Genomic DNA, 26344 nt, shown 5'->3' with positions numbered 1-26344 from the left:
ATTGGCGAAATATTGCCAAGGTCTTTAGCAAAGGCTTAAGCGTTTAATAATTCCCTTTGTATCCCCAATAATTCTAATGAGGACCTAAAATATATCACTGAAGGGTGTAATTAACTTTCGGCTCACTCTCAACCGTTAACACCTCCTATAAGAGGAGGCGAAACAAGGTCAATTCTAGTTTAAATCTAGGGTATCTTATTTCACAGACCCAATCGTTTCAACACTTGTGGATAGATGAAGAATTGACATCCATATTATCTAATGAACGTAAAAAATGCGTTTACACTATATATAAATGTAGTAAAGCTGAATAAAAAGTAAACAACAAATTTGAAATGTTAATATCAAAAGATGTTCTTGAAATATTAAGATGAAACAGAGCTTTATAGCTACACAACTACTTAAAGAATCGTAATGCCGAAAAATATTTAAAATATTTCCATTTAATATTCTGCAAAAAGGAAATGTTATCGTTTTGTAAGAGATCTTATCATCCTACTCGCTTTATATTAACTTTGATGTTCGTGTAGTGTTTCGATTCGGATGCAATCTTCATTACTCGTTCTATATAAACTCTCACTTGTGTCATTACATAGAAATAAGTTTATCTTAAATAATTAATTAAATATAAATTATATTAATTATTTTAATCGCCAGTAAATAACTTTAAAAATAGATAAATCGTTTAAAATAAAGTTGTTCCTATTATCTTTCGAAATATTGACGTTTAAAGTGAAGGGTACCCCTCTTGCCCGCTTTTTTCAAATTTTGGGGTATATATTCGATTCGTTTCCATTATAATAATAGATAAAAACGCATTCGCGTGAACCGATGGTGGAAGCCCTGCCATTGGGAGGCTGGACGTTTCTCGTAACCCTAGCCGATCGCCGCGTATATCTTAAAACCAAACGAAAACGATGGAGAAGAAGCCGGAATGGACAAAGACCTCAAGATGGTGGTGCATAGAAGCTGTTATCAATGTGGGATTGACGAAGAACAGAAGATTATATATAGCGAGACCATATTTTCCTGTTTCGTTTTTTAACAGGCCTATTGTTACAATTGTATCACTACAGACGTATTTCTAGCGGGACCGACAATACAGCGACGTTAAGCGTAGTAACCAGGATGGTAAATGTTTGGACCTATCGAGTCACGACATTAGAGGTCCAAACATCGAGCGGAGACTGTATTTCCTGAGTGTTTCATTATGCAGACTGGTCTTACAATTAGTAAAATAATCGATAAAAAATCACTTTATTTTGCACTTCACCCTCCCTTTAAGAGAAAACTCGTGACTTTTGAAGAGAATAAGCTGTTTGAAAGTATTGTTATTTGGGCCATAATATCGTAATATTTAGAACCAGGAATGTATGGAGGGGTTTAAAAAAAATGATGGCCTTTGTATAAGATGAAATGTTTGTAATTGCGGAACAGGAAAATATGGTCTCGCTGAATTTGTCTCGCCATTTTGGTCTCTCTGATTTGGTCTTGGGACTAATTGGTCTCACCGATTTGGTCTTGGAACCATTTGGTCTCGTGTTTTTTTGGTCCAGTGATTTTTGGGTCTCGGGACTTTTTGGTCTCGGTACTATTTGGTCTCGTGATTTTTCGGTCTCGGTACTGTTAGGTCTAGTGATTTGTTGGTCTCGGGACTATTTGGTATCGTGATTATTTGGTCTCGGGACAGTTTGGTCTCGTGATTATTTGGCTACCTAATTAGTTGCCACCTTTTCCAAAGCAATGGTCCCAATAATTCGTTGCCACCTTTTCCAAAACCATGGTTCCAATAATTTGTTGCCACCTTTTCCAAAATATTCTGCTATTAATTAGCTGCCACCTTTTCCAAAATATTCTCCTATTAATTAGCTGCCACCTTTTCCAAAACATTCTCCTACTAATTAGCTGCCACCTTTTCCAAAATATTCTCCTAATAGTTAGCTGCCACCTTTTCCAAAATATTCTCCTATTAATTAGCTGCCACCTTTTCCAAAATATTCTCCTATTAATTACCTGACACTTTTTCTAAAATATTTCTATTATTATTGTGGTAAGAGGCGGGCTTTTAATACTCATATAAATAATCTTCTTACCTCCAAACAAGGTTGGGTTGGGTTAGGTTAGGTTTAGTTAGTTTAGGTTCGGTTCGGTTAGGTAAGGTTTGGTTAGGTTAGGTAAGGTTTGGTATGGTTAGGTTAGGTTAGGTAAGGTTTGGTTAGGTATGGTTTGGTTCGTTTAAATTTGGGTGTTTAAAAAAATTCTGAAGGGTTGATATTTGTTTTAAAACGAGACTTTCGTGTCCAGAGATCAATTTGTCCCGAGACCCAATTGTTCCGGGACCAATTTGTCCCGAGACCCAATTGTTCCGGGACCAATTTGTCCCGAGACCCAATTGTTCCGGGACCAATTTGTCCCGAGACCCAATTGTACCGGGACCAATTTTTCCCGAGACCCAATTGTACCGGGACCAATTTGTCTCGAGACCCAATTGTACCGGGACCAATTTGTCTCGAGACCAAAGTGTCCCGAGACCCATTTGCCCCAAGACCCAATTGACCCGAGACCAATTTGTTCCAAGACCAATTTGACCCGGGACCCATTTGTCCCGAGACCAATTTGTACCTAGACCAATTTGTCCCGGGACCCATTTGTCCCTAGACCAATTTGTCCCAAGACCAAATCGGCGAGACCAAATTGTCGCGTACAGTTGTAATTGTAACCTTTTCCTTTGATAGTAATCTAGGTATAAATTATAGCATAAGTTTATAAGATATGTTCCATAAGTGTGTCACTCGTTAATGAGAGCTTGTCATGAAGTGACGTAGGTGAAACGTCATAGATTCTTGTAAAGCGACGCGTAGTGAGGCCTTGTCAAAGGCTTAGTACAGACTAAAGAGGAGGATGGACTGCAAAACCGAGTGTAGTCAATTCTCACGTCGTTCTTGGACTAGCTCTCATTAAGCCTCTAACATTACGAAGTATGGGTAGTGACATACTTATGGAACATATCTTATAAACTTATGATTATAGCTTTGTTTAGTTAAGTGTAAAACCGTATACTAATGATATTAGCTGTTTATATTTATCAACATTTTTAACGAGTCTCAAAGGGTACTTTTTCAAAACTATGAAGAGAGTGTATCACGGACGCAATGTTTTTATATAATAACAAACGATGTTTTAGGGACAACAATAAAACCTCATCTGAATTAGTACCGAAAGTCATCAACGGCTCTTACCTATAGTTCATATCAAAGGTTAAATGCACCGGTCCCAAAGCTTCGTGAATAAGAATATAAATATTGTAGGAGAAGGGGAGTCCATAATCCATATATTCTCAGGATGGTGTAGACTACATCAAATTTTCCAACATCCCCAAATTGACCAAAATATAGATGTCAGCCTATCGTGTGAATTTGGGCTAGACAGATAAGTTTTTAGCTTAGGTAAACGGGCAGTGTATTCCATTATTCATATTAAATGTAGGGTGTGTTTTGTTTACTAGATTAAGAGAGCTCCGTCGTTATCGTCAGTAAAATCTAACTCTAAATCGAATTCGGTCTCAGCGTTGAACAGTACGCGAAAGCCAAGTAGAAAAACTACCGTTCTTTGTCCATTTTATAATGTATAGATTTAATACCTCTAACGTCATTGATTACAATGAAACTTTAATCCAGTTGGAAAGTAAAAGTATGAAAGTGAAAAGCATTCTTATTCTAAGTCTCAAAATACCAACGTGGATTTACGCGACTTTGACTCTCATCGGTATTCTTAGTAATATTACAAATATCGTCGTGTTTTCACACGCACGAATGCGCTCGCCATTAAATATATTGTTGTCCGCTTTAGAAGCGACAAATTTAGTTATTTTTTGTTCATTTATTCCCGAAATTATCGCGGTATATTTCCCTCATTTAAATCTTCTTCACAAGTACGCTTTCGTCAATTTCGTCATCATCGTGGCGTTGGTTGGAGCATTGTCCATGTCCAACTGGCTAACCGTAACTATCGGAATGTTTCGTGTCATCGCTTGCACCTGTCCTTTCGCCATATCAAAGTGGTGTAGCGTGGCGCGTGCTAAATTAGCACTTTCGCTAGTAATTATAACGTCTTTTGCATTTCTTACGGTCTACGGATACTGCAACAGGTAATTGATTGAGACTTAAAAATTTGTTTTGCTATTTAAAGGGAATGAGAAGCTTCGTTTGAAAAACCTTTGATTTATATAACAAAAGATACAATTAATTTCCGTGAACCCAAAAATATCAAGCTTTTAATTCTCCGATTTCTGGTTTTTTGGCTATATGCATTTGAAAATGCTTCATATGAAATTATTTGCGCCTGGTTTAAAATTAATTTATTTTGAAACCTATGCAAAAAGATCAACTTAACTTTACACTATGAGAAATGAGATTCTACATCTTTTCAGCCTTTGCTAGTGCTGTAATGCTAAGTTGTGAAAACAGCGTACCCTTGGTCGCAAAACCTTGGGACTAAAATTTATTGACCTCGTATTGTTAAGCTCCATAGAGATTAACATTACGAGTTCGGATTTGAGTATAAATAGAAAATCCCTAGGATTCTCAAAAAAAGTTTAAAGGTAAGGATGTTATTACTTAAGGAAGCTTATTTAGTTTCTGGCCGCATGTTTCAAGATTTTCGTGGATTGATAAAACATTTCTTAGTACCTACTACCATAAGTTCATAAGATATGTTCCATAAGTTTGTCAGTGGTTTCTGAGAGCTTGTCATGAAGTGACGTAGGTGATATGTCATAGATTCTCGTAAAGACTAAATAGGAAGATTTACTTCAAAACCGAATTTAGTAAAATTTCATGTCGTTATCGAACTAGCTTTCAGTAAGTCTCTTGCATTTCAAAGTATAGGTAAAGTCATATTTAGGGAACATAGCTTATAAACTTATGCTACTACTTGAAGGTAGCCTGTCTGTAACATTACAGTGTGGTATAGGTAAAGTGGTTTGGGCTGGACGTTGATTATCAGTTAGTAACTGATAGTAGTAAATGACCAATATATACAATATATATATATATATATATATATATATATATATATATATATATATATTGGTCATTTTTAACTCATGTAATGGATCCTAAGTATTGTATTTGAAATGCATTTGTAATTCGTGTAGTTATTGAGAAAATGGGTAATATTAGGCATTAGCCATTAGACTCGGACTTCTTCACCGCATTCGCTTTTCGAGAGACACACATGACATGAAATTATATTCTTTATAATGGTTGACTGTTTCTCAAATATTGGAACCATAGTTTCGTTGAAATTTCGCCACAATAAAAGTATAATTTTTATTATTCTATGCAGGATACTTGCTATGAACTCCGTTTTCGATGACATGGAATTCGACAGTCCATTCTTCTTGAGGAATGTCGTTCATGGAGAAAACATAACATACATGGTTACAGAGTATACGGAAGGAAAGATCGCTGGCTTTGTTATGCTCCTCGTCACGTCCGTGCCGTGTTTGTGCACTGGAGCCCTCACTGTCATCTTGCTTCGTAGTTTGTGGAGAGCGCGCGTTCAAAGAACTCAACTTCTTTGCACGAAAGAACATTGTGAAGTCCGGTACAACGCTGGTGAAAATGAAGAGCGTATAACGATAACTATGCTCGTTGTTATATTATTCTTGTTTTTCGCTTACATTCCCGATTCGGTAGTTAGCGCGGTTCTAATATATAATCCTGACAGCGAAATTGGTTCTACTTGGTTGAATAAATTCGCGCGGAGTCGTTTTGGAATACTCGTTTCGAATTGTATGACATTCTTCATTTATTATTGCATGAGCCAAAACTTTCGTAAAACCTTGAAGACTTGTTTGAAAAATTTTATATATTTTCCATTAAGGAGAATAGTTATTAAGAAAAGTTAATGTCTTAGCGGTCATCATAGGTTTATTCATCTCTGATCTTCGATGTATATCGAAATATATTTTAATCTGCTACAGTTAAACTTTTCTTTGAAGTGGTGCTGCTATAGTTGAAAAGTTAAGATAATTATATTATATAAGTTCTAGCTGTTACCCGCGTTGTCGCTCGCGTGAAATAAAAACTTCCATCAAAATATATAAAGAATGGGTAGATTTTACTGATGACTAATATTTTTGTAGCACCCTAGGAGCTAAGGCACTCGGCGTTGCCCGTCAGCCCGTCGGGACATTTTTTATTACTTTTCACGCGGACATTATTCCATAAATAAAGATGCCAACAAATCAAACCAAAAAGACCATTTTAGCCCGTCTAACTAAATATTTGTGATATCGGTTGAAACGCGCGGACTTTGTTGCATAGAGTAGATTTTTTTTACATTTCTGGGCGCCATTTATTAAGATGGCGGCGGATTAGAAAAATCTTTCTTAGTACGCACGTACTATTTATGAGTAACGTTCCTGCAAATTTTCAGCCTTCCAGGGCAAGCGGTTTGGGCTGGGCGTTGATTATCAATCAGTCTATCAGTCAGTCAGGACTTCCATTTATATAGATATAGATTATAAAGGCCTCGGGAATAATGCATTGGCTCGTGTCTTGACGACGGCATGTTAAGGTCTCATTGTGGCCTCAAGGTTTTGATATGGAACTGTGATTCTTTGAGCCGCCAGGAATCTCAGGATCGCTGTATTAAAAAAGCCCATTTCCCCTCCAGTTCTTCACGCTTTTCCACAAAGGAGAGAGGTGGTCACGAATGTGACTTAGCGTTAGAGGTCGATTGTATTACTCCAAAACTTTCTAGTAATTTACAAGGAAACTTGGAATACTTGTGTAAACAAAGTTAAATAGTTTAACCACTTAAAATAATAAATGAAACTCTTTAATACAGATTTAATTAGTTACATAGTTTTCGCTTTGAGCAACTTTTTGGCTTTTCTGCTTATCTTGTATTCGGGGTAAGAGATAAAACCATCATGGTTAACATCGTCTTCTTTTAGAATTCGATCTACAATTTCTGAAATATTAATTAATAATGTAATGTATCTCACTTTTTATAATTTGAAATCTGTGTAAGCTCTTTTTGAATAAATTGATGTTCTAAACTAGAGAAAAGGGTGAAAATGTTTAACTTTCCGTTGATGGTCTTATGATAAAAATTTCTGAAAATCCAGGGATTGGATTTTTTGTTTATCATTTGCGGGTTCAACAAGTATAAAATTTGCATCGTAGTCTAAATCGAAACTGTGTTATTTGAGTCAGAGCCTTCACCATGTTCAAATGTTAGATTGTGCCAAGACAGGGCCAAAGAATATGGTTATCTAGAGTTCGCTTAGCTTAATCCATTTTTGTTATGAAAAATAACAACTCGGGAAACGGAAAATTCTAAAAATATTACCTCTACATGTCAAGAAGACTACCTACAGACTTATTTAACATGATAAGCCATTATTGCTCTTTATTTATAAGCAACTGCGGAAGTTAAAATTATGAAATTATTCAAGGATTGTTCAGAGCTCTATTCACAACTTGGTAGGCGTGTGAAAACTTTCCTCTCGTTCTACCTCGATTAATATTCTTGGTTTGCCATCATACGTCACTCGAAGAGGTAGAAACTTTATACCAGAAGTAAGATAAGGGTCTAGAAGTAAAGTGCTCTAGCATTGGTAAAAGATCCCGGCACTTGTGAACAAATTTGAGAATTTTATTCCGCTTCCATCGCGCCAACACTAGAGAGAGAAAATTGGTCGAGTTCCAAAAACATTCCCTACCCCCTTCCCCTCAACCTAAAGCCGCGGAACACAGACGCGGGTGCTTGAATCTAGTTCGGCCGTCTACCGCCGCGAGCGTCTCACGTTTTGGAGGGTAAATTCAGAAACCGCTACCAGAGGGGCAACCGTTGGTGTGTTATCAAGAATATTCACTTTCGCCAAGTGAAGAATTTGGTTACCTCGATACTTCTAGTCACTTATCTTACTTCTGTTTATACCATTATGCACAACAAAAATTAATCTATGTTATAATGGGAGGTGTCGGGAATTTGGCGCGCTAATGTATATCAAGCTTCTGGGCGGCGATGTTTGAGAGAATGCCACGCAAGTCGGTGATCATTTCATCTCTCGTAGATGCTGTATAAAAGCCCCTTCAATCGGCAAAAATGGGGGATCTCTTAATATAGGCGGGGAATTCGAACGATAAGAAAATTAACTGGTAACTCTATGAGATGGAAACATCAGGGATCCATGGAATTTTAGAAGCAGGAATAGAGAACGGTTAGCCTTTACTTCAGTCCGAGTCATAGCCCAGCATAGAGCCCCTCCCTTCAACACGTAACGAAAATTTTAAATTATCTTATTGGTTCACTTAAACTACGTTTTGATGACGTTGCTTTGTTAAAGAATTTCATTGAGTGTCATACTTATTGTTATTATGTTACATAAGATCACACTAACAACTGATTTTAGTGTAAAACTCTACTTGGCGTGAAAATTCCATTAAGTTTTTCAGCAAAAAAGAACGGTTTGAATTCCCTTTCTATATGGACTAAACAGTATATTGAATTATCCCTTGTTAATAGACGCGAAGGCTTGTTTAAATTTAGGAAACCCGGTCCTTTTGTAAACACCATTTTAAGCTTATTGTATTCGGTCTCTTCTTCAAAAACTACATAATACAAGTTCAGAAGTATGTTTCATAGTTTTATGACGGATTACAAATATGACCTTAAATTGCACATATTTCTTGGTAAAACGTACCTTGGTTCTTTTTAATTATTTCAGAAATCTCTTCGTGGTTTATAGGCGCAACAGTTATGGGTGGGGAATTTGGGTTTTCTTCTTTCTTATGATGATGGTGAGTGTGGCCCAAGGCACTCATAAGCTCAAGTCCGTCCAATTTGGTGTTATTGTCGTAGTCATGAATACTGTTGATATACTCAGATCTTTATAACGAGTAATTAGGTTGTGATCACAAAACTTACACAAAAAAGGAAAATTCTAAATTTTCCTGAGAAAATCCGAAGAAAAAGCCGAAAGCATTCTCAATATCCTCTCTCAAATGACTGAAAATAAATTATTATGACGAGTAAATCATTAGGAACTATCATAAGTTTATCATGCCTCTAAGTAGAGAAATGGCTGCTTAGTGTTTGTCTGTTTCCCTTTAATGAAACCCAATACTCTCTCCGTATCACTTATCACCTCAACTTCATTACAAAATTGTACTGCCTAGCCTAGCGTTTCTTTTATCCCTTTTAGAAAGTTTCAGGACTGAAACCGCCTCTAACTCACGAGAGAGAGGGATTTGGGGTTGCTTAAGCAAATTCGTTCCCCCCCCCAATGCCTGCCTATACGAAACGTGAAAATCTCCTTTATTCCATTGTATGATTTTTTATCATGTGACCCATTTAGTAATCGTGTCGACCGCTTGGTGGCTGCACTGCGACAGAAATTTCAAATTTTCTCTTTTCGACTCTTAGCGCTATTTCTGACGTCACAGTAGCCTGCGGAAAATGCCCAGTTGTAACCCGTATTTGTGTACTTAGAGGCATGATAAACTTATGTAACTATAAATTTACAATTTAGCTATTCATCCGAACTAGCACTTAGGCGTTGACTTATAATTTTCTAAATACAAGAGTGTAGAACCATTAATTGCATGCAGAAAATCAACTCACGGGGAGGAAGCCGCAATCTTAGGATATTTTCCTCGCGCCCCGAGGCAACTGCAGACGGAACCAGAGTTCACTACACGCGGGAAGATAGTCAATTCGAGCTGCCTCTAGCGGTGCTTTATAATGCGAGGGAAATAACTTAAGATGTCGGCGTCCCCTACTGTGTTTTTGCTTCTCTGTAGGAAATAATGGAATGGTCTATGTAAGGTTAGTTCTATAAAAATCTCAATTTCATATATTTTGAAGATAACTGGTAAGAAATTGGGAAGAAGAATATTCATGTTTAATTTCTATTTCTTCTTGTGCAAAACAGCGTTCTTGTTTAAGAATTTTGTTAAATAAGAGCTTCAAAACTACACAAATAAAGCTAAATCTAGTAACACATATAAATGCATACAACTGAACCAGTCTAATTTATACGCCCCCTTCCTCTTATCTGTTTTAACGTTGTAATGGGTAATCCGTTAAACGTACTCACTATCCTCAATAAAATCGTCATCGTGCAGAGCACTTTCATCAAAATCCGCTGAAACTAGGTGATGATCACGGAAATTTGCGTCGCTAACCTGAAACATTATTAACACTGCTATCACGTAAAAACAGGAAAGCCTAAATTTTGCCATGTTTAACACCGATTGACTAGATTCGCTTATAGAAACTTATGAAAATATAATTTCAACTTTCACGGGGAGTAAAATTTAAGCAGGCGTTCCAAGGTTTCGAAAATTTTCCTTCTCGTTATTGTACGGGCAGTTTCCGCTTTTATTATCGTTAAATGTTTCCTTCTTTTATTTGGTTATTAACTTTTGTTTGTTCATCTGAAGGGTATACCGCTACTTTAGTATAGCTTCCAACATTTACGCGAAAAGTATTTTGATTACTTTTACACTGTCAACTTTCCTTAAACGTGTATTGGGAAATCAGAGAGAGCAATGAATTATTTAAAATACTGTATAGTGCAAAAAGACATTACAACTAAATATTTGAATCATTTTCTTTTAAATTATTTCACGTGTTATTAAATCTATTTTTCACACGTTAAGAAGAGACGCGTGTGGTGAATAATACAAGACGACCCAAGGGCTCGTAATAGTAGCCACATCGTACGAGTGAATAGTTCCTGTATACCCTACCCTAATGAGTGATAGCATAAGTAACATAATAAACATAAGTATGACTCTTCCCATTGTAATAATGCAAATTTCCAAATGAAACCTATAATCAACACTGACACTCTCACTTACATCAGGCCAGGACTTGCAACCCCGTCGAGTACTTCATGCTGGTCTTTGGCGAATGACATAATTGTACAATTTTAGCCAATCACAATAAACCATCTCCTTGAACGCATTTGTGTCGGAAATAGTCGTCTGCTATTTATTGTACGAGCTCGTTCGCGTTGTCGCGGTGTTTCTATGTTTGAGTTTAAGATTGCCCTAAGTCGGATTTTCAGCACCAAAAATGATAAGCCTTTTGAAATCTAAATATTCCGTTACTAAATCTACCCAGTGCAATTTTCAACTTCGTAATGTGGTCGCGCTAAAGTCGGTAAAAAGTCAGACTGAGAAATGTAAGGGATTGATGTGCTTGCAAAGGCTTAAGCCTTATGAACAGCTTGAAGCAGTTTGTACTGTTTCTTCGGGAGTCTTAGGGAAAACAGGAGAGTTAAATGTAAACGAATTAACACCAACATCATCAGTGAAGCCCTTGCAAGTCGATAATGTATTAAACGTGCTTCAAGAGAGCAAAGAACTTGGGGGAATCGATCTTCCAATTTCTTTAATGAAGGTCAGTAAATGTTTAGCCTTACACTTGTTGCGAAACGCTTTAAAAACTCATTAATACCATAAGTAATGTTATAACCTGATTTACAGGATGCGCAAAACGAGGTCATTTGTTCAAAAACAAGTGAAATTGCCGAAAAGACCAGGAATTGCGAAATCTCCCCATATCAGAGTCATGAGAAGTTGAGTTGCTCCCTTCATGCTTTAGGGGCGAAAACGTTCCCTCTGAAATTAAGTGTTGAATTTAAACAGATAGTGGCGAAGTTTAGCGCACTTGATTTAACAGAAAAAGTCTCAACAAATAATCAGGTTGGCACAGTGAACAATCGAACATTTTAAAATAATCATTTGTTTAATAACACTTTCTGTAGTTGATTTTGGAGGTTACTAAGAGAGGATCTTATGAAGAGAAATACAATGCAGAGCCATTGAAATATGTTTTAAACTGTTCTGGCACATTAAGACTTGTGGTTTTGTTCAAAGGAGTGGTGAAAGAAGTAGAAATTTTCAAAGATGCTGTGCTTTTGGAGGATGTAGTAGTTTCACTGTTAAAGGACCTTTCAGATCCCGATAAGCGTTTTTGTAGTGGTCTAGCTAGTGACGCCATAGAAATTCTTTCGCAGCTACCTTTAATTCCAAAAACATTAAAAATCATAGATTTTCCTGTAAAGCATTTTATGTCCCTTAAATGCCCGGTAATTTTTACAAAACCGAAAAATATTGTGGCGGCAGACTCAAATGTTTGCAAGGAGTGCAAGTACTTAATGCGATATTTGCGTGCATCTTTGAAACGTAGAATCAAGGCTAACGCAAGTCCAACATCACGTAAGAGGAAATGCCAGCCATCGTCGACCTGCCCTACTTCATTTTTGTCACCAGGAAGCCTTGCGCTGAAGAAAAAACTGGCTTCTCAGCGGTATCACATCGCGAAGCAGAAAATTGTTAAATTGAATAAAAAGTTGACGAAATTCAAAATGGTACTAAATGACAAGCAACACCAAGAAATGAAATCTGTCACAGCCAAAATACAGGAGAACTTTCCATCGGTTCTGGAAGAGGTATTAGCCATTGATACGAATGAAAGTAGTGAGTCAGCTATTGCAAAAAGAAAGCGATTGCGTGAGGTTTGGGACGAAGATTGTGCTGCTAATTTAGCTCAAGAGAAAGAGGACTTTATGAATGATCAAAAGAAAAATGGTGTGTACTTCAATTAATTTTGAGTTTCCTTATATTTAGAAAAAATTTTAGATTGTCAAGTTTTGGTGTTTTTATGTTTAGTGACTGGAAAACGAGGAAATAGGTGGAGCGCCATCACTTATCGTTTGGCTTTGGCAGTTGCGTGTCGAAGCCACGCTGCGTATGATGCCCTTTCTTCTTTCAAAGTATTAAACTTGCCATCATGGAGAAGTCTTCAGAGAAAAACCAAGAAAAACCTGGATGAACCAGGAGTAAATCACGAGAAGCTCCGGGAAGAAAAGGAAACATACAATTTGTTTAAACACGATCAAATCGCCAATGGACTAGCTGAACCTAAAGGTGACGGGGTGTTAATATTTGACGAGGTGAAGGTGGCTGGCAAAATAATGTGGAACTCCAAAAATCACAAACTGTATGGAGCAGCAATGCCTTATGAAGAATATGCTTACTTGGACGATTTATATGAAGAAGTATGCGACGACAAGGACATAACTAAAGCCAATTACATGCTTCAGTTTTTATGGAGGGACTTGACTGCAAATTACGATGTTATTGGCCCTTATTTTTCCCTACCATCAACCGCTGATGCTCATGTGACAATGAGTTGTCTTCTCCAAGTGATAAAGGCTTTCGAATACCAACATTTTCACATTTCTGCCATTGTCTGTGATGGAGCCAGCGCGAATTTGTCAGTTATCAAGATGATGGTGGGCCTCGATGTAACATTTCCTTATCAGAAAAAGAATGGCGAAATAAATTTTAACATCCCTACTTCCTTCCCGAATCCACTCCGGATGGAGAGAAACATTCATTTTGTAATTTGTCCTTCTCATGAGGTAACATAATTGTGGACGTTAAACATTTCTAAGGTTTAATTGTTGTTTTCTAAACTTTGTAGTTGAAAAACTTAATAAATCAGCTATTTGCTTCGGATCCTGAAAGAGCAAAGGAATTTGACTATTTTGGAATTACTTTTGGGTGGAAACACATTGTCGACCTTAAAAAGAGGGATGACGCTTTGAGAGACTGCGGCATTCCACGAAAAATTCCTAAATTGTATCAGAGCTACGTAGACAGAGATGCTTGGACCAAGCTCAATGTTAAGCCGGCTCGAATATTGCAGGTAAGGTTCAAAAACAATTTGTCAACACTATAAATGACTCTTAAACTTTCGATTTTAGCAAAATGACGTACTGTCGGCTATATATGAATACGCCCATCCACCACCGACTGATGGATTGCCACAGCCCCAGCCAGAAGATTATGAGAGTGTCATGGGCACTTACCATTATTTAAAAGCGTGTCATAACCTTTTTGAAATGGGGACACTGAAAAAAGGTGCAATTGACGATTTAAATTGTGACATTATCAGAAACATTGATGCAGGAATGCAATATTTTTCTAATTGGTTCAAGTATATACTAGGTGAGTAACTTCAAAATAAAATAACCAATTAAAATAAAACTGAATTTCCTTACAGAAAATGATTCCACATTTAACCTTAGCAATCCAAGACAGAAAAAATTCATTTCTTGGCAGGTATTGTATATTTCACAGTTATAAACACAATTGAAATATTGTAAACAAAATTACATCTCATTTAAAGACATGGGCGTTGCTGAGAATCATGGTTTATGGATTTAAAGAATTTCTAAGGGAGAATCCCGGTTATTATTTGTGCCCAATTCGCGTGAACGGCAGTGCGGTTGAAACTTTGTTTTCCCAATACAAACATGGAGCAGGAGGAAAGCTAACTGGAATTAATTTTGCCACAGTCCGTAAAACCTCCCGAACTATTAGAGATATGAAAGGTCATCACAGCGGAGCTGGTTACCGAAATGAAAAACTTTATGTAATGAAATCATTTACAAAAAAATATTTTAACGCCGCTTGATACAAATTTAATAACCAATTTTTGACATTTTTTTAAAATTGAAATGGACGTACAATTAATAATTTAAAGAATACATGGCATAGCGACTAGGAACTTTTCTCTCTCTTTTGGACCTATTACGACTGATTTCAAATTGGTCACTTTTCTGGTCTTGAAGTTTAGAGATGGATTTAGGATTTTTGGCAACCTTTTTAACATTGCTTGGTTTTGTAACATTTTTTATATGTTTTGAAATAGGGCTTCTGATAGGATTTACGTGTGCTAATGAGTCTTCCCCTTTTGTAATTGTAATTGCTGTGCGAGCTTTTTGTTGTGTCAATGTCAATTGTTTTACAGGACTTAATGAATCCCTTGAGTTTCCGTTACCATCTTGTACGTTTGAAGAACTAGATGATTGGCTTGTAATCATTTGTTTATTTGACACGTGGCAAACTGAATTTTTTGTACTTTCTACTATGACGTTTCCATTGATCGGGGGAGGGCTTGAAGCTACCTGATTGTCAGACATTTCAATATCACTAACCAGGGAAAGAGTTTTGATTACTTTATTCTTTGAAGTTGCTTGAGGACTTGTTATGCCTGTGGCATAATTTTCTAGAGGGCGAATACCCACTATACTTGCAACCGTCTTCTCTGAGGGAAAATAATTGACTAGCCTCTTTTTCTTTAACTTGCCCCTGCATTTCCTCAGTGGTGATTCTTCGGTGGCAATTGATTGTACTTGTTTGTTTATGTCAGCGGACGTTGAAGGGCCGGCCAATGATGATTTTGTTGCAATTTGGTTTGCCTTGTTATGTTCAGTAGATAATTGGACATTTGGGTTATCACTTTTGTTGTTCATATCACTTTTGCTGTTTATATCACTATTGTTGTTTATATCACAAGGTTTAACATGATTTCTTTGAATTTGAGATACCCCTTTACACTTTGAGGGTCCTTTAAGATGAATATCTTTCTTGAGGGATCGCTTTTTCTTGGGCTGAATGACTTTAATACTGTTATTTCCTTTTAATTTCTTTGAAACTATGTATAATTCATCCCGTAGCCCGTTAGCTCCTTTTGATTGCTGCTTTTGTTGTTCTTTGTTTTTTTCATCCCACCCTGTTATAAATTCGTTACTTAGAGCATGAACAAACTTCCTTTGAATTTCTTGCATGAAAATTTTAGCTCCTTCTTCCTCAACTAGGCCTTCCGTTCCTTCGAGAAATACTTGCGTAAGACTTGGTTCATTTTCCTTCACAACATCCATCACTGCCTATCCATGGAAAAACTCACATTGAAATCACAGGAATAGCCGTCGAAAAACTTAAAATGCATACCTGTAGAATATTTTGGCCATGTTTCTTGATTCCAGCATCACACAGAACCAATCGAATAACTTTATTTAACATCGCGAGATATTCCAGTAGGTGTTCTTTTGGGATGAAAAGACCTCCTCTATCTCTCACTTTTACTCCTGAGAATATTATTTGTGTTTTTTCCTCGGCAGTTTGTCGCAACTTCAAGACTGCATCATAAAGTGTTTTTGCCTCTTTTATTTGCCCGGGGCTTAGCTTTTTACTAAAAAATGCCCTTCGTTTACTTTTCCTCCACACCTCGCCCATGCAGCCACCTCCTATGGTTAGAAGGCTCCTGTTATATGCATCTTCCAAACTATCATTCTGTAAACATACTTTCATCTTACCACATCTTTCCTATATAAATAACGGAAGTTGAAACAATTAAAAAGCTTACCATTTTCTTTGATACTTCACCACCAATGGAAGACGAACTACATATTCTACGCTTCTGACACCAGAATTTAAACACCTCTTCAGCATAGACGTGTAGAAGTAGAAGAAGGTTGTTTCTATCAAATGGTGATACAGCAGCAATAATATCTTCAAAAGTCTTCATTTCTCTCAATACCCATATATGAAACTTAAATACAGTAGAGCAGCTTTGAAGTTTTGTGTCAACTAACTCTCCTTTCCTATTTGTCTTTGGCAAATTTTCTTTATAGATGGAAATATACCCATTGTTTATGCGTTTCATGATTTGACTAGCGAATCCACCTTCTACTACTTTGTAGTGAAGTTGTAGCACAGGACTAGAGTCACCAAATATATTTGGTACTTCCATATTTATTGTATTTAATACTTCTAAACTCTCTTCACTAGTTAAATTGTCTTCCATGCTGCTTTTTTCAATACAATTACAAATCAACTATCAACCCAAGGCTTAGCAAAGTGACTCAAATCTCAATGGCGTCTCTTTTAACCTCTGAACCGGATTTCCGGTATGGGGCGGAAGTCGCTTCATTTTCCACCGCTAGGGGTCTCTGTGCTGGGCGCGAACTTATGATGACGTAAAAGGCTCGAAAATAGGTTTCTAGTTAGTTTTGGCTAATTGTCATACTTATGGTTATTATGTTACTTATGGTGATAGCGCTATCTTTTACAATGCTAAAATGATTTACCGTGCATAAAATCAGAGTGAATAGCCCCTCGATTCACTACCCTAAACAGTGATAAAATTATTACCCGTATAAATTTACCTATGCTGTTTCGGCGAATCGAAGACCAAATAGTTAGTGATTATCCTCTCGATGATTTTACAACATAGACTTATGCCGATGCTCACTTATCGCATCTTATAAATTTCTAACATGGACTTATAACCAGAACCTTTTGGAAGAGAAAGTTAAGTTATAGTAATTACCCATTTTAGTGATTATCCCCTCGATGAGTTACCTTTAGCAATGCTAAAATGATCAAACACATAACGCTAATTTAACTTTACGTCATAAAATTATGCCAACGCATACTTATCGCATCTTATAAATTTATAGCATGAACTTATTCCCAGAAGCGTTTGAAAGAGAAACACCCAACTTGAGTTCTTTCTTTGTGTAAACCCCGAATCATTTATTGTATAGAAAGTTCGGATTCCTAGAAAAGTCATGTCTAAAAGTGTGAGAAATTTTAAAGAGAGACTGAAACTTTTCGTTTTAGGTAAGGCAATATGATAAATTTGTGTGTTCATAAAATACTACAGATATTACTTTTTGATCATTAATATTTTCACAATGCATCCGCATTGTACTGTCATGGGTAAATCATAAGCCTTTCCCCTTAAAAATCACCAATTAATGAAATTATCCCTTTAACACAATTTATCCCTTTTCACTCTAAGTACGTTCATTAACAAGTGCGTTGTACATTCGCATTGCACTTTTATAGACAAATCAAAATACCCACCCTATGAAAATCAAAAATCCCTTTTTTCACTCTCCCATTCAAAAGACGAACGATACTTCTTCTTCTTCAGACCAAGCCCAACTAATACCAACATCGTCAGATGTACATCAAACGATGTGGCTAAAAACTGAACTGACAAACAAAAATTTCCGTTAGGAATTGAGAAGAGATCTTAATTAGGATATGAGTTGAACTCAGTTAGGCTAGTAATGGTTAAAAATTCCAACTTCTAGTAAATGTAGGTATTTCTAACTAAGTTTTCGTATTGCGATGTGGTAGGGCTTGTACAATAATTAATATTACTTAACGTATACGGTTATACAGCGTGGTCGAGATCAGACCAACACCTTACTTTGTGGACAACCCCCAATACTGCCAACGAATGACGTCACTATACTAAATTATACAGGATGTAAATAAATGTTTAGACAATGAGTGGCAAGTTACAAAAAGAATACTGGAGAATATGCTAGATGGCAACAAATTGTTTTAGCACAGTCCCACGACTAGTCTCCTCCAATCTGTTTGGTAAAGGTCTCAACGTAAACATTCGATGTGTCTACCATTGTGATGAAGGCACTCTTCAAGACGACTGTTCATGTCTTGCGATACATTTGCAGGAAGTCCAAGAAAATGTCTTCAGTGATGTTCTCATCTAAGAAGAACTGTCCGACAATTCAGTTTCCAAGAATGTCCATCCTAACATTTGCCTTGCATCGCATTTGATGGTAATGATGTCGTAACCACTGATAATTTTGTTGGGTTCAGTGTACGTTTTGCCGGTTTATCGTGCCATCCCTGCAAAATTTAGCCTCATCAGAAAACAGTACCTTTCTCAAAAATAACGGATTGACTTCAATTAGTTCATGCAGGGTAAGACTAAGGTCTTGCCGTCTTGAGTAATCCCGCGTCAAGTCTTAGCAAAATGCCAGCCTATTCCAACCAGGACATATTGAACATTGTGTTTACGAGGATTAACCAAGACGGCAAGACCGGCAGTGGCGGTAGCCGCGGTACCAGGATACTCTTTCGTGTAGGCTAAATATTTTTCGCAATTATGGGCGTGCACCTAAATTATTGCTAAGAAATTTTAAGTACTCAATGTTTAAATTGCTTGTGTATTTATTATCCTAACTCAAAGCCGGCACCTACGATGACAACGGAATTTTTGTAACCGTCCATAAATTACGTCACGCAAAAAAAAAAGCATTTTCTGCCCTCTCGTCCCCCAGATCACGCTTGGTCACGTTTTCTCAGACCCCTCTCCTAAAAACTACGCTACATTTTTAACCCACCCTCTAACGCACTATGACTTGTCTTCATTTACAAATCTAATTTGATTAATTTGAAAAGAGAACCTTTTTTGGTCACATCGTAGTATATGATAGGCTCTTAGTTTGTACCGAGCCGTAATAGTAGTAATAGTTGTTGTGGTTTTTGCTTCGTTGTCGTCAGATTTTAGCTTAAAATGGACTAATAGTACCTCAACCCACCCATAGGGGTAACTGAGCTCGGTGAGAGGGTGTATTAATTAATATTTTATCACAACGCACCCGGGTCGCTGGCGCAGCAGTAAGATACCCTACCACAGTACCATAGAGACTCGATAGGCGATCCGAGTTTTTATCTCAAAAGTGTCTTTATCTGTGGGGACGGACACTTTTTAATTTTTATCTGTGAGGTCGGATACATTGCACCAATTCCGACCCATCTATTGTCTTTCTTTTTGATCTTTGTTATATTTGTGTCCCATATCATAAATATATGGATGGTTCCGAACCTCTTCAATAAAACTTTCAGCATTGAACTTTCGGCATTCTCGATTAGAAACTAAACAAATAAAAACAATGCGGACCGCGGACGTCCTCTTCCGAACACGCGTGGTCGAAAATGACGTCACGACTCAAGCTTCTTTCTGATTGGCTTGTGTAAAGCGTTGACGTTGAACGCGTAACTGTGTTTTTTTTTTCGCTCGGGCGTAGGGATGTCAACTTCCCGAAAAAAAAACCGGTTTTTCGGTTAACTGATTCATTTAAATGGCCGGTTTAACCAAAAGCGGATTATGCTTCACACATAAAGTACGCAAGTCCCACTTTTCCATATCTTTGGCCATGGATTTCATGGCATTCCCGAAGTAAAAACTAAGCAGACGAAAAAAAAAGCTTTTAACCAATCATAAGCCCCTAACCGTAGATAACCTCTTTAATGCCAGACAATCGGCGACGGCTATTACTATTTTCTTCGCCGTCGACATAACCGGGAAGCTCGGAAGGCAAATTTGCGGTATCGTTCGTTAGTCGCTCTATTATATTCAACGTTTTAAAGCTCAAGTTTCGAAAATTTTCGAGTCATTTAATAAGTCTTCAACTAAATATTATGAGATTTTTTTTTTAATTTCAACAGAAAAATAGCTTTGCGAATAATAGTAGAATTGGCTAGGTATCAGCGGTATCCCGATTCCCGAGCCGCCGGCGGCTGAGTTCGCCGTAACCGCGTGAACAGAAAACATTCCTCGTAAAAAAACAAATACTCGGCGTCTTAAATAGTCCAAGCAAAAGCTGACCAGATTGATAAGATCTTTCGTTCCTTACTCCCAAATAATCTTCGGTATTGTGAAAAGTTTTATCTAAAGAATATTTTAGACACCCTACTCAGTCTTTATAGTAGTTCCCTAATTTATGTACCTGGTAAAATGGTTCATAATGCGGAAGGATCGCATGGATCCGAGAGAGCCGCGTTACTGAATTTTGTTCCGCCCGTAATTTTGGTAAATTATCGTAGTGGTCGTTTCCTGGTAGAATGTTGTGTTTTTAGCCACATCGTAGTTTACCGTAGGCTCTTACTTTGACCCGAGCCGTAATAGTAGTAGTATTTGTTGTGGCCGGAGTTTTCGCTTCGTTATCGTCAGATTTTAGCTTAAAAGGAAGTCTATAGTACCTCAACCCACCCAAAGGGGTAACTGAGCTCGGTTAGAGATTTTATTTTAATTAAAAAAAATTCAATCGCACCCGGGATATGAACCCGTGTTGCTAGCGCAACAGTAAGACACTCTACCATTGTACCATAGGAACTCTATAGCTTACCCGAGTTTTCATCCTTTAGTTTATATCTAAAGTGTCGGGGGTGGGTAGTGGTACCTCTTTATCTGTGGGGTCGGATATTTTTCATTTTTATCTGTGGGGTCGGATACTTTTGAATTTGTATCTTTGGGATCTTTATATTTATTTAAGTGCTCATTAAATAGATGACGATGTGGCTACTATTATGGCCCAGCCCTCAGGTCAAATTGTTTTATTTTATAACGAAATAACACCTCGGGCTCTTACTGACTAGGTAACAAAATTAATGATAAATGGGACGTCACGCATCGAGGAACCCCTTCCTCCCCCTTTGTCACGAAACGTCACATTTTTAGAAAACCCGCCCCCATGAGTGTGACGTAGTTTATGGACGATTCTTTCGACATATGAAGTCAGCATTTATTCTGACGCGTAGTTTTTAACATCCTTTTTTCTGAAGAAACAAAAGGTTTCAATAATTTCCTTTCTCAAGGTTAGTGGTCTAGCGCAAGGGCCCAAATATTTTACATTAAGAGGCCCTTTCAGAGCCCCCAAAGTGAAACGAAAAGTAGGCTATAGCCTATGTTGCCTACCCCTGGTGCTGCCACTGCGCACTTTAAAAAGTAATGGCAGCCTCTTAGTTTGGACTTCATTTAGCTCCTTGAGAAATTACATTATAATGAAATTTTAAGAGAAATCACATTTTCTTTATCAGAAATTTGATAATTTCATTCCAAACATTGACATAAATATGATTTTAGTCAGTAATTGTTGAAAAAACTAGCCTAGCAAAAATAATTCTCAAAATACTCAAAAATCACACTAAACTCCTTGAATTCTAGCCAAAATACCATATTCCCATTTCAAAAAAAAGATACAAATCCCACAAAATGGAATTTAAACCACGACTTGGTTGGCAAAACTGAATTAACATATCGTTCAATTAATTGAGTTACATATGAGGAGCTGAAAAATTTAGAGTAGGCCTATAGCACGAAAGTTTCGTCATCGATATTATAAGGCCTTTTCATATTCAAATAGGTATAGATGAATCATGAATAAATTCCAGGGTTGGCAAAAATTGAGTTTTTTTTAAAAAAAACAAAAGTTGTGTTTTTTATTGTTTAAAACACGATTTGTTGTTTTAAACTGTTTTTTAAACAAGTAGAAAAAAAACAGTAAAAAACACAAAAAAAACCTAGTTTTAAACATGTTTAAAATCACTCTTGCAGAACTAATAGCCTATATATTATACATCGCGGCTCTCCATTTAAGCCACTACTCCCGCTAGCGCAAGGCGCTTATTTTCACAGCCTGCTTGATAAAACAAAATGGTCTTGGTTCGGACCAAGACAGAGAAAACAAACGATGAGAGTGACGTTTATCAATTGACTGAAGATCCGATATTGCGATTTTTCTTTATTTATATTAATTTATTCCTTAATCACAATTTAATTCAATCAATTTATTTAATTGTTAATCGATTTATTCCCTCCAAATTAATTGAAAAATAACATATTTGATCTTTTTCAAGAACAAATTAGATTTTCCGAAATTATTTTATGATATTAATTATTTTGAAGGGAGTGCGTGTTAAGCGATCAATACAGAATATGTGAAATATTCTACTGACTGTTTAAAAAGAGCAAGAGCTCCTTAAATTTAGAATTTCATGGTGTAAGAAATTGTCCGTGTGGAATTAGAACCAGGGACCACTTGAACCCAAAGCGAGTATCATACAGCTTGACCAACGGACCACGAAAACGTATTGAGAAGAAAAACACGAAAAGACGAAATCAAGAGCTCCTAAAATTTAGAATTTGAAGGTGTAAGAAAGGGTCCTTGCCAGGGTTGCCAAAAATGTAGTAAAAAAAAGTTGTGTTTTTATTGTTTAAAACACGATTTAAAATTAGATTTTCCGAAAAATTTTATCATGAAATTAATTATTTAAAAGGGAGTACGTGTTGAGGGATCAAATTTGAATATTTGAAATGTTCTACTGACTGTTTAAAAAGAGCGCAAGAGATCTTTTTAAAACGAAAGTGTATTTTTAATAGCACATACAAAATGAGGGTGATGGGTAAAATTGTTCATTTAACCCCAAATGTCCAAATGCTTGATTTCTTTTGTGGCCACTATTAAGGAATTTTCGCTTCCATACTGCAGAGTTTCTTGGTCAGAACTCATACATATGAAACTTCACCACCCCTTTCTACTTTGTAGGCGCTTTATGTTTTCCGTTTACGGATTAAGCGTATTATTTTAGCACTGTCAAGGGCCTGGCTTTAAATATTACGCGTAATCACTTTAGAACAGTAAAATGTACCAACAGTGTAGAAAAACGTTGTTCCTTTACCTTAGGTAGACGACAAAATAAGTTATTCTTAATCAAATTATTGAATATCAGTCTTCAATACAGATTGGTAACGGATAAATCAACTGGTAAGGTTTCCAAACAATTAAACACTCATAAGAAACAGTCAAATAATTGCAAGGTTTTGACTGAAGCTTATTATTTCTATTATTATTCTATTATTTTCGCTCATTTTCAAATAAAACGAGGTAAAAATATTCGAAATACCTCTCCATAAAAAACATGTTTTAAACTGTTTGTTTAAAACGTTTTAAACAAATTAATGTTTTTTTTCATGGCTGTTTAAAACAAGTTTTAAACAAAAGTTTAAAACAAATTGTTTAAAACTTGCCAACCCTGATAAATTCCTCGATGGGTGTAACGGAAGCTTGTCAATTTTAGACAATACTTGGTTTAGTGGTCAGAATTTGAGCATTAACGTCTCCCTTTTTTGGTTTTTTGTTGGGCAAACCGTCTTTCCGTAAAATGCGCGGTAAGAGCTACGGACTGTAGTCCAAATACAGCTGTGGATTATTACAGCACGCTTCGTGAAGTATGCGAAGTAATTGTTTCGCAGGATTTTGAAAACGCGAAAATAAGCTTGGCGGGGAGGGTTTTCACGTGGAGGTGGACGAGACTTTTAAAACTCGTCGCAAATACAATCCATCGTGATTTTTATACAGGGTTCATACGAAATTTCGAAACCCAATTTCCCTGATATTTCCAGGTTTTCCAGAATACTTCTTATAAATTTCCAGGTGCATTTTTTGCATTGGAGGAGTGTTATAATTTCAAATAGGGTAACCAGACTATAGCTACAACCACATTATATAGGCTCATGCCTCTGTGGATGCCAGTAGCTTTGGTTACGAAATAAATATTATATGTTTACCATTCTTTGTTAGGTTATAATAGACAGTACCAAAATACAGAATTCCATACACCAGGGCTGATACTCACTCATACGCTCAATTTTAGTTGAATAAGTGACTAATTAATTTAGAAATGGTAAGCAGCAAAAAGTGACTAAATAGGGGCCACTTGAAATGAAATGTTTTCAGAGATGACCGATTTAAAAGATATTTTGAAGGTCAGTGTCGTAATTTAGCTCAATCTATGGTCTTAGATATTTCCAGTCAAAGGAAAGGTCACCTCATAAAAGGTCTACGGCGAAATTCAATTACAGAAATCAAAGCAATTGATGCCGTTTTAAATCAAAAACAAAACATTCATTTCAACTGGATTCATTTTAAATAATAAGTTAAACGATTTTGGTCTTTGATCAACTGTGATCTTGCTATTTTTGCGTTTAAACCGTCATAAGACGATTTTTTTCGTGCACCAAATTAGATTATGGGTCCCACTGAAGTGTATTTGTTTCACTTTATTTAATTTCCCTGATTTTTTTGGAAAAAAAATTATTATCCCTGATTTTTCGAAGAAATTTTCATTTTCCCTGATATTTCCCTGATTTTTTCCTCTACACCAATTTCCCTGATATTTCCAGGTTTTCCCTGTTTTCCATGTTCGTATGAACCCTGTTATATCACCTTTTCCAAAATTTTGTTGTTTATCTTCATCTACTTCCCAAATAATATTACACCTTTTCCAAAATTTTGTTGTTTATCTTCTCGCTATGGAGCTCTAAGGCTTCTCAAGCCCTAGCTCGTCACCCCCAAATGTTATTACCAAAAAAAAATGTTCCGGAAGTCCCCGAGGTCTGATATACGTCGTTTACCAGGCAAATTCAAGGGGGCTGCCATTGCGTCTTAGTAGTTTCTGATACCGCCATCTAGCGTCGAAGTAAAACGTAAAATTCGGTATTTTTGTCTCTTTAAACGTCGGTGTTTAAAGCCATCTAGCGTTCAAAAGCAGGAAGTTCAAAACCATCTAGCGTTCAAAAGCAGGAAGTTCAAAACCATCTAGCGTTCAAAAGCAGGAAGTTCAAAACCATCGTCTGAAATCCTTTGGCTCGGTGAATCCGATGATTTGAACATATTTTTTTATTCTCATTGGTAATTAGTAAGTTTTGAAAAATAAAAATGGCAAGCTGGGGTAGAACATGTTCCGTTCTTGGCTGTAAAAGTAGTGATAGGGATTTAAGGGAGTGGAGATCGTGGGTTTGCAAACTTCATTCGGGACCTGACAAAGGGTTAACTCTGTGTCATAAAGATTGTTGTTGTCCGCGGCCATTTTTAAAATACGGAATAAAATCAAAGTAGAATTCGCTCACTAGATGGCGATTACCAAAAACTACTCACATTTTAAAAATGGGAGGTAACCTCGTACATCGCGTATATATACTGTAAAAATAGTTTCCACTTAATACTCGGCGATTTACGTCAGTTATGGCTGATTACCCACAAACTGTAATCATACCAATTCGGAACACTCGATGAATACTTTACTAATTACATTAAACGATGTGATTTTAATAGACAATATTCAGCGACATGTCACGTACCGTCATACGTTTTACCGAGGTTTTGAAGCAGACGGGCTAAGACGGCTCCGTTTGGTCACAGCCGGCTCAATCATGCTTTTGGTTGCACGCGCTATAGAAGCCCGTCAAAAGAATGTTTTTCCTATGTAAAAGCGCATGCCAGGAATTTTCGATTTTTTCGCTGAAAAAAATCAAAGGAGTCAGCTTTTAACATGCCCGTCTATGGGAGGAACAGCGTTATTTGGCCCTAATTTTGCAAATACTGGTTCAAATAACTTGAAATTTTAATGATATGTGCAAAATAAGGCTTGTTATTTTTGTGCAAAGTTCTCATGTATAGTTTTATTGTAGTAAAATTTAAACAAAAATTAGCCATAATTCAAGAGATTAGTCTTCAAACGGTTTCAATGTGTTTTCTTCGGTTTCACTGGCTCGAATCTCTTGAAATTTTAGGGAGAGGTATAATGAAGATTTTAAATGATCGTGCAAATTTTCAAAGTTTTAAAACAAATAGTTCTTTTCTAGTTTTCTCAAGCCAAGAAGCAGTGTAAGCACAATACAGCTCCGTGCTGAAAAATAAGTGGACTAGCCTCCCGCGTTTAGCGAACGCGAGCTCCATCTAGCGAGAACAACTCTCCTAATATGGCGGCCCTTCACCGGTGCGTTGGTTTCTCGGCAAGTATTTAATGGAATGGTCTACTAAATGCAATTGTTAACCTTACTAGCACAATTAAATGCA

The 26344-nt window shown here is 36.7% G+C and overlaps 5 protein-coding genes across 7 annotated transcripts in view; 3 read left to right on the top strand and 2 right to left on the bottom strand.

The window, feature by feature from the left end:
* The window catches only part of LOC149619107 (uncharacterized), a 95420-nt gene that overhangs the window by 9837 nt on the left and 59239 nt on the right, over positions 1 to 26344 (top strand). The window lies entirely within an intron of this gene.
* LOC149619118 (uncharacterized) lies at positions 3624 to 5911 on the top strand. The gene is made up of 2 exons (XM_089854571.1): positions 3624 to 4147; positions 5347 to 5911. Exons 1-2 carry the CDS (start codon positions 3624 to 3626, stop codon positions 5909 to 5911), a joined length of 1089 nt encoding a protein of 362 aa, XP_089710697.1.
* On the bottom strand, positions 6825 to 10812 carry LOC149619117 (multiple coagulation factor deficiency protein 2 homolog). The gene is made up of 4 exons (XM_089855050.1): positions 10111 to 10812; positions 8944 to 9024; positions 8720 to 8886; positions 6825 to 6981 (listed from the first exon to the last, which is right to left on the bottom strand). Exons 1-4 carry the CDS (start codon positions 10257 to 10259, stop codon positions 6866 to 6868), a joined length of 513 nt encoding a protein of 170 aa, XP_089711176.1. The 5' UTR covers positions 10260 to 10812; the 3' UTR covers positions 6825 to 6865.
* On the top strand, positions 10829 to 14516 carry LOC149619116 (uncharacterized). The gene is made up of 8 exons (XM_089854570.1): positions 10829 to 11424; positions 11511 to 11729; positions 11792 to 12617; positions 12699 to 13453; positions 13516 to 13740; positions 13799 to 14042; positions 14098 to 14156; positions 14224 to 14516. The coding sequence occupies exons 1-8, from the start codon at positions 11098 to 11100 to the stop codon at positions 14509 to 14511; spliced, it is 2943 nt and encodes a 980-aa protein (XP_089710696.1). The 5' UTR covers positions 10829 to 11097; the 3' UTR covers positions 14512 to 14516.
* Positions 14492 to 26344, bottom strand: part of LOC149619115 (uncharacterized) — a 24371-nt gene continuing 12518 nt past the window's right edge. For 2 of the 3 annotated variants that reach the window (XM_089855042.1, XM_089855044.1), the window contains exons 2-5: positions 18314 to 18548; positions 16246 to 17177; positions 15831 to 16172; positions 14492 to 15766 (exon numbers count right to left, since the gene is read on the bottom strand). In XM_089855042.1, coding sequence (XP_089711168.1) covers positions 14567 to 15766; positions 15831 to 16172; positions 16246 to 16686 — 1983 coding nt within the window. In that variant the 5' untranslated portion in view covers positions 16687 to 17177; positions 18314 to 18548 and the 3' untranslated portion in view covers positions 14492 to 14566. The other variant, XM_089855043.1, reaches the window with a different exon arrangement.

This window comes from Phalangium opilio, unplaced genomic scaffold (genome assembly GCF_054372755.1).
Source record: "Phalangium opilio isolate 3A_F unplaced genomic scaffold, DU_Popi_V2 ptg000209l_1, whole genome shotgun sequence".
NCBI classification, from domain to species: Eukaryota; Metazoa; Arthropoda; class Arachnida; order Opiliones; family Phalangiidae; genus Phalangium; species Phalangium opilio.
This window is presented reverse-complemented; position numbering and strand designations above follow the sequence as displayed.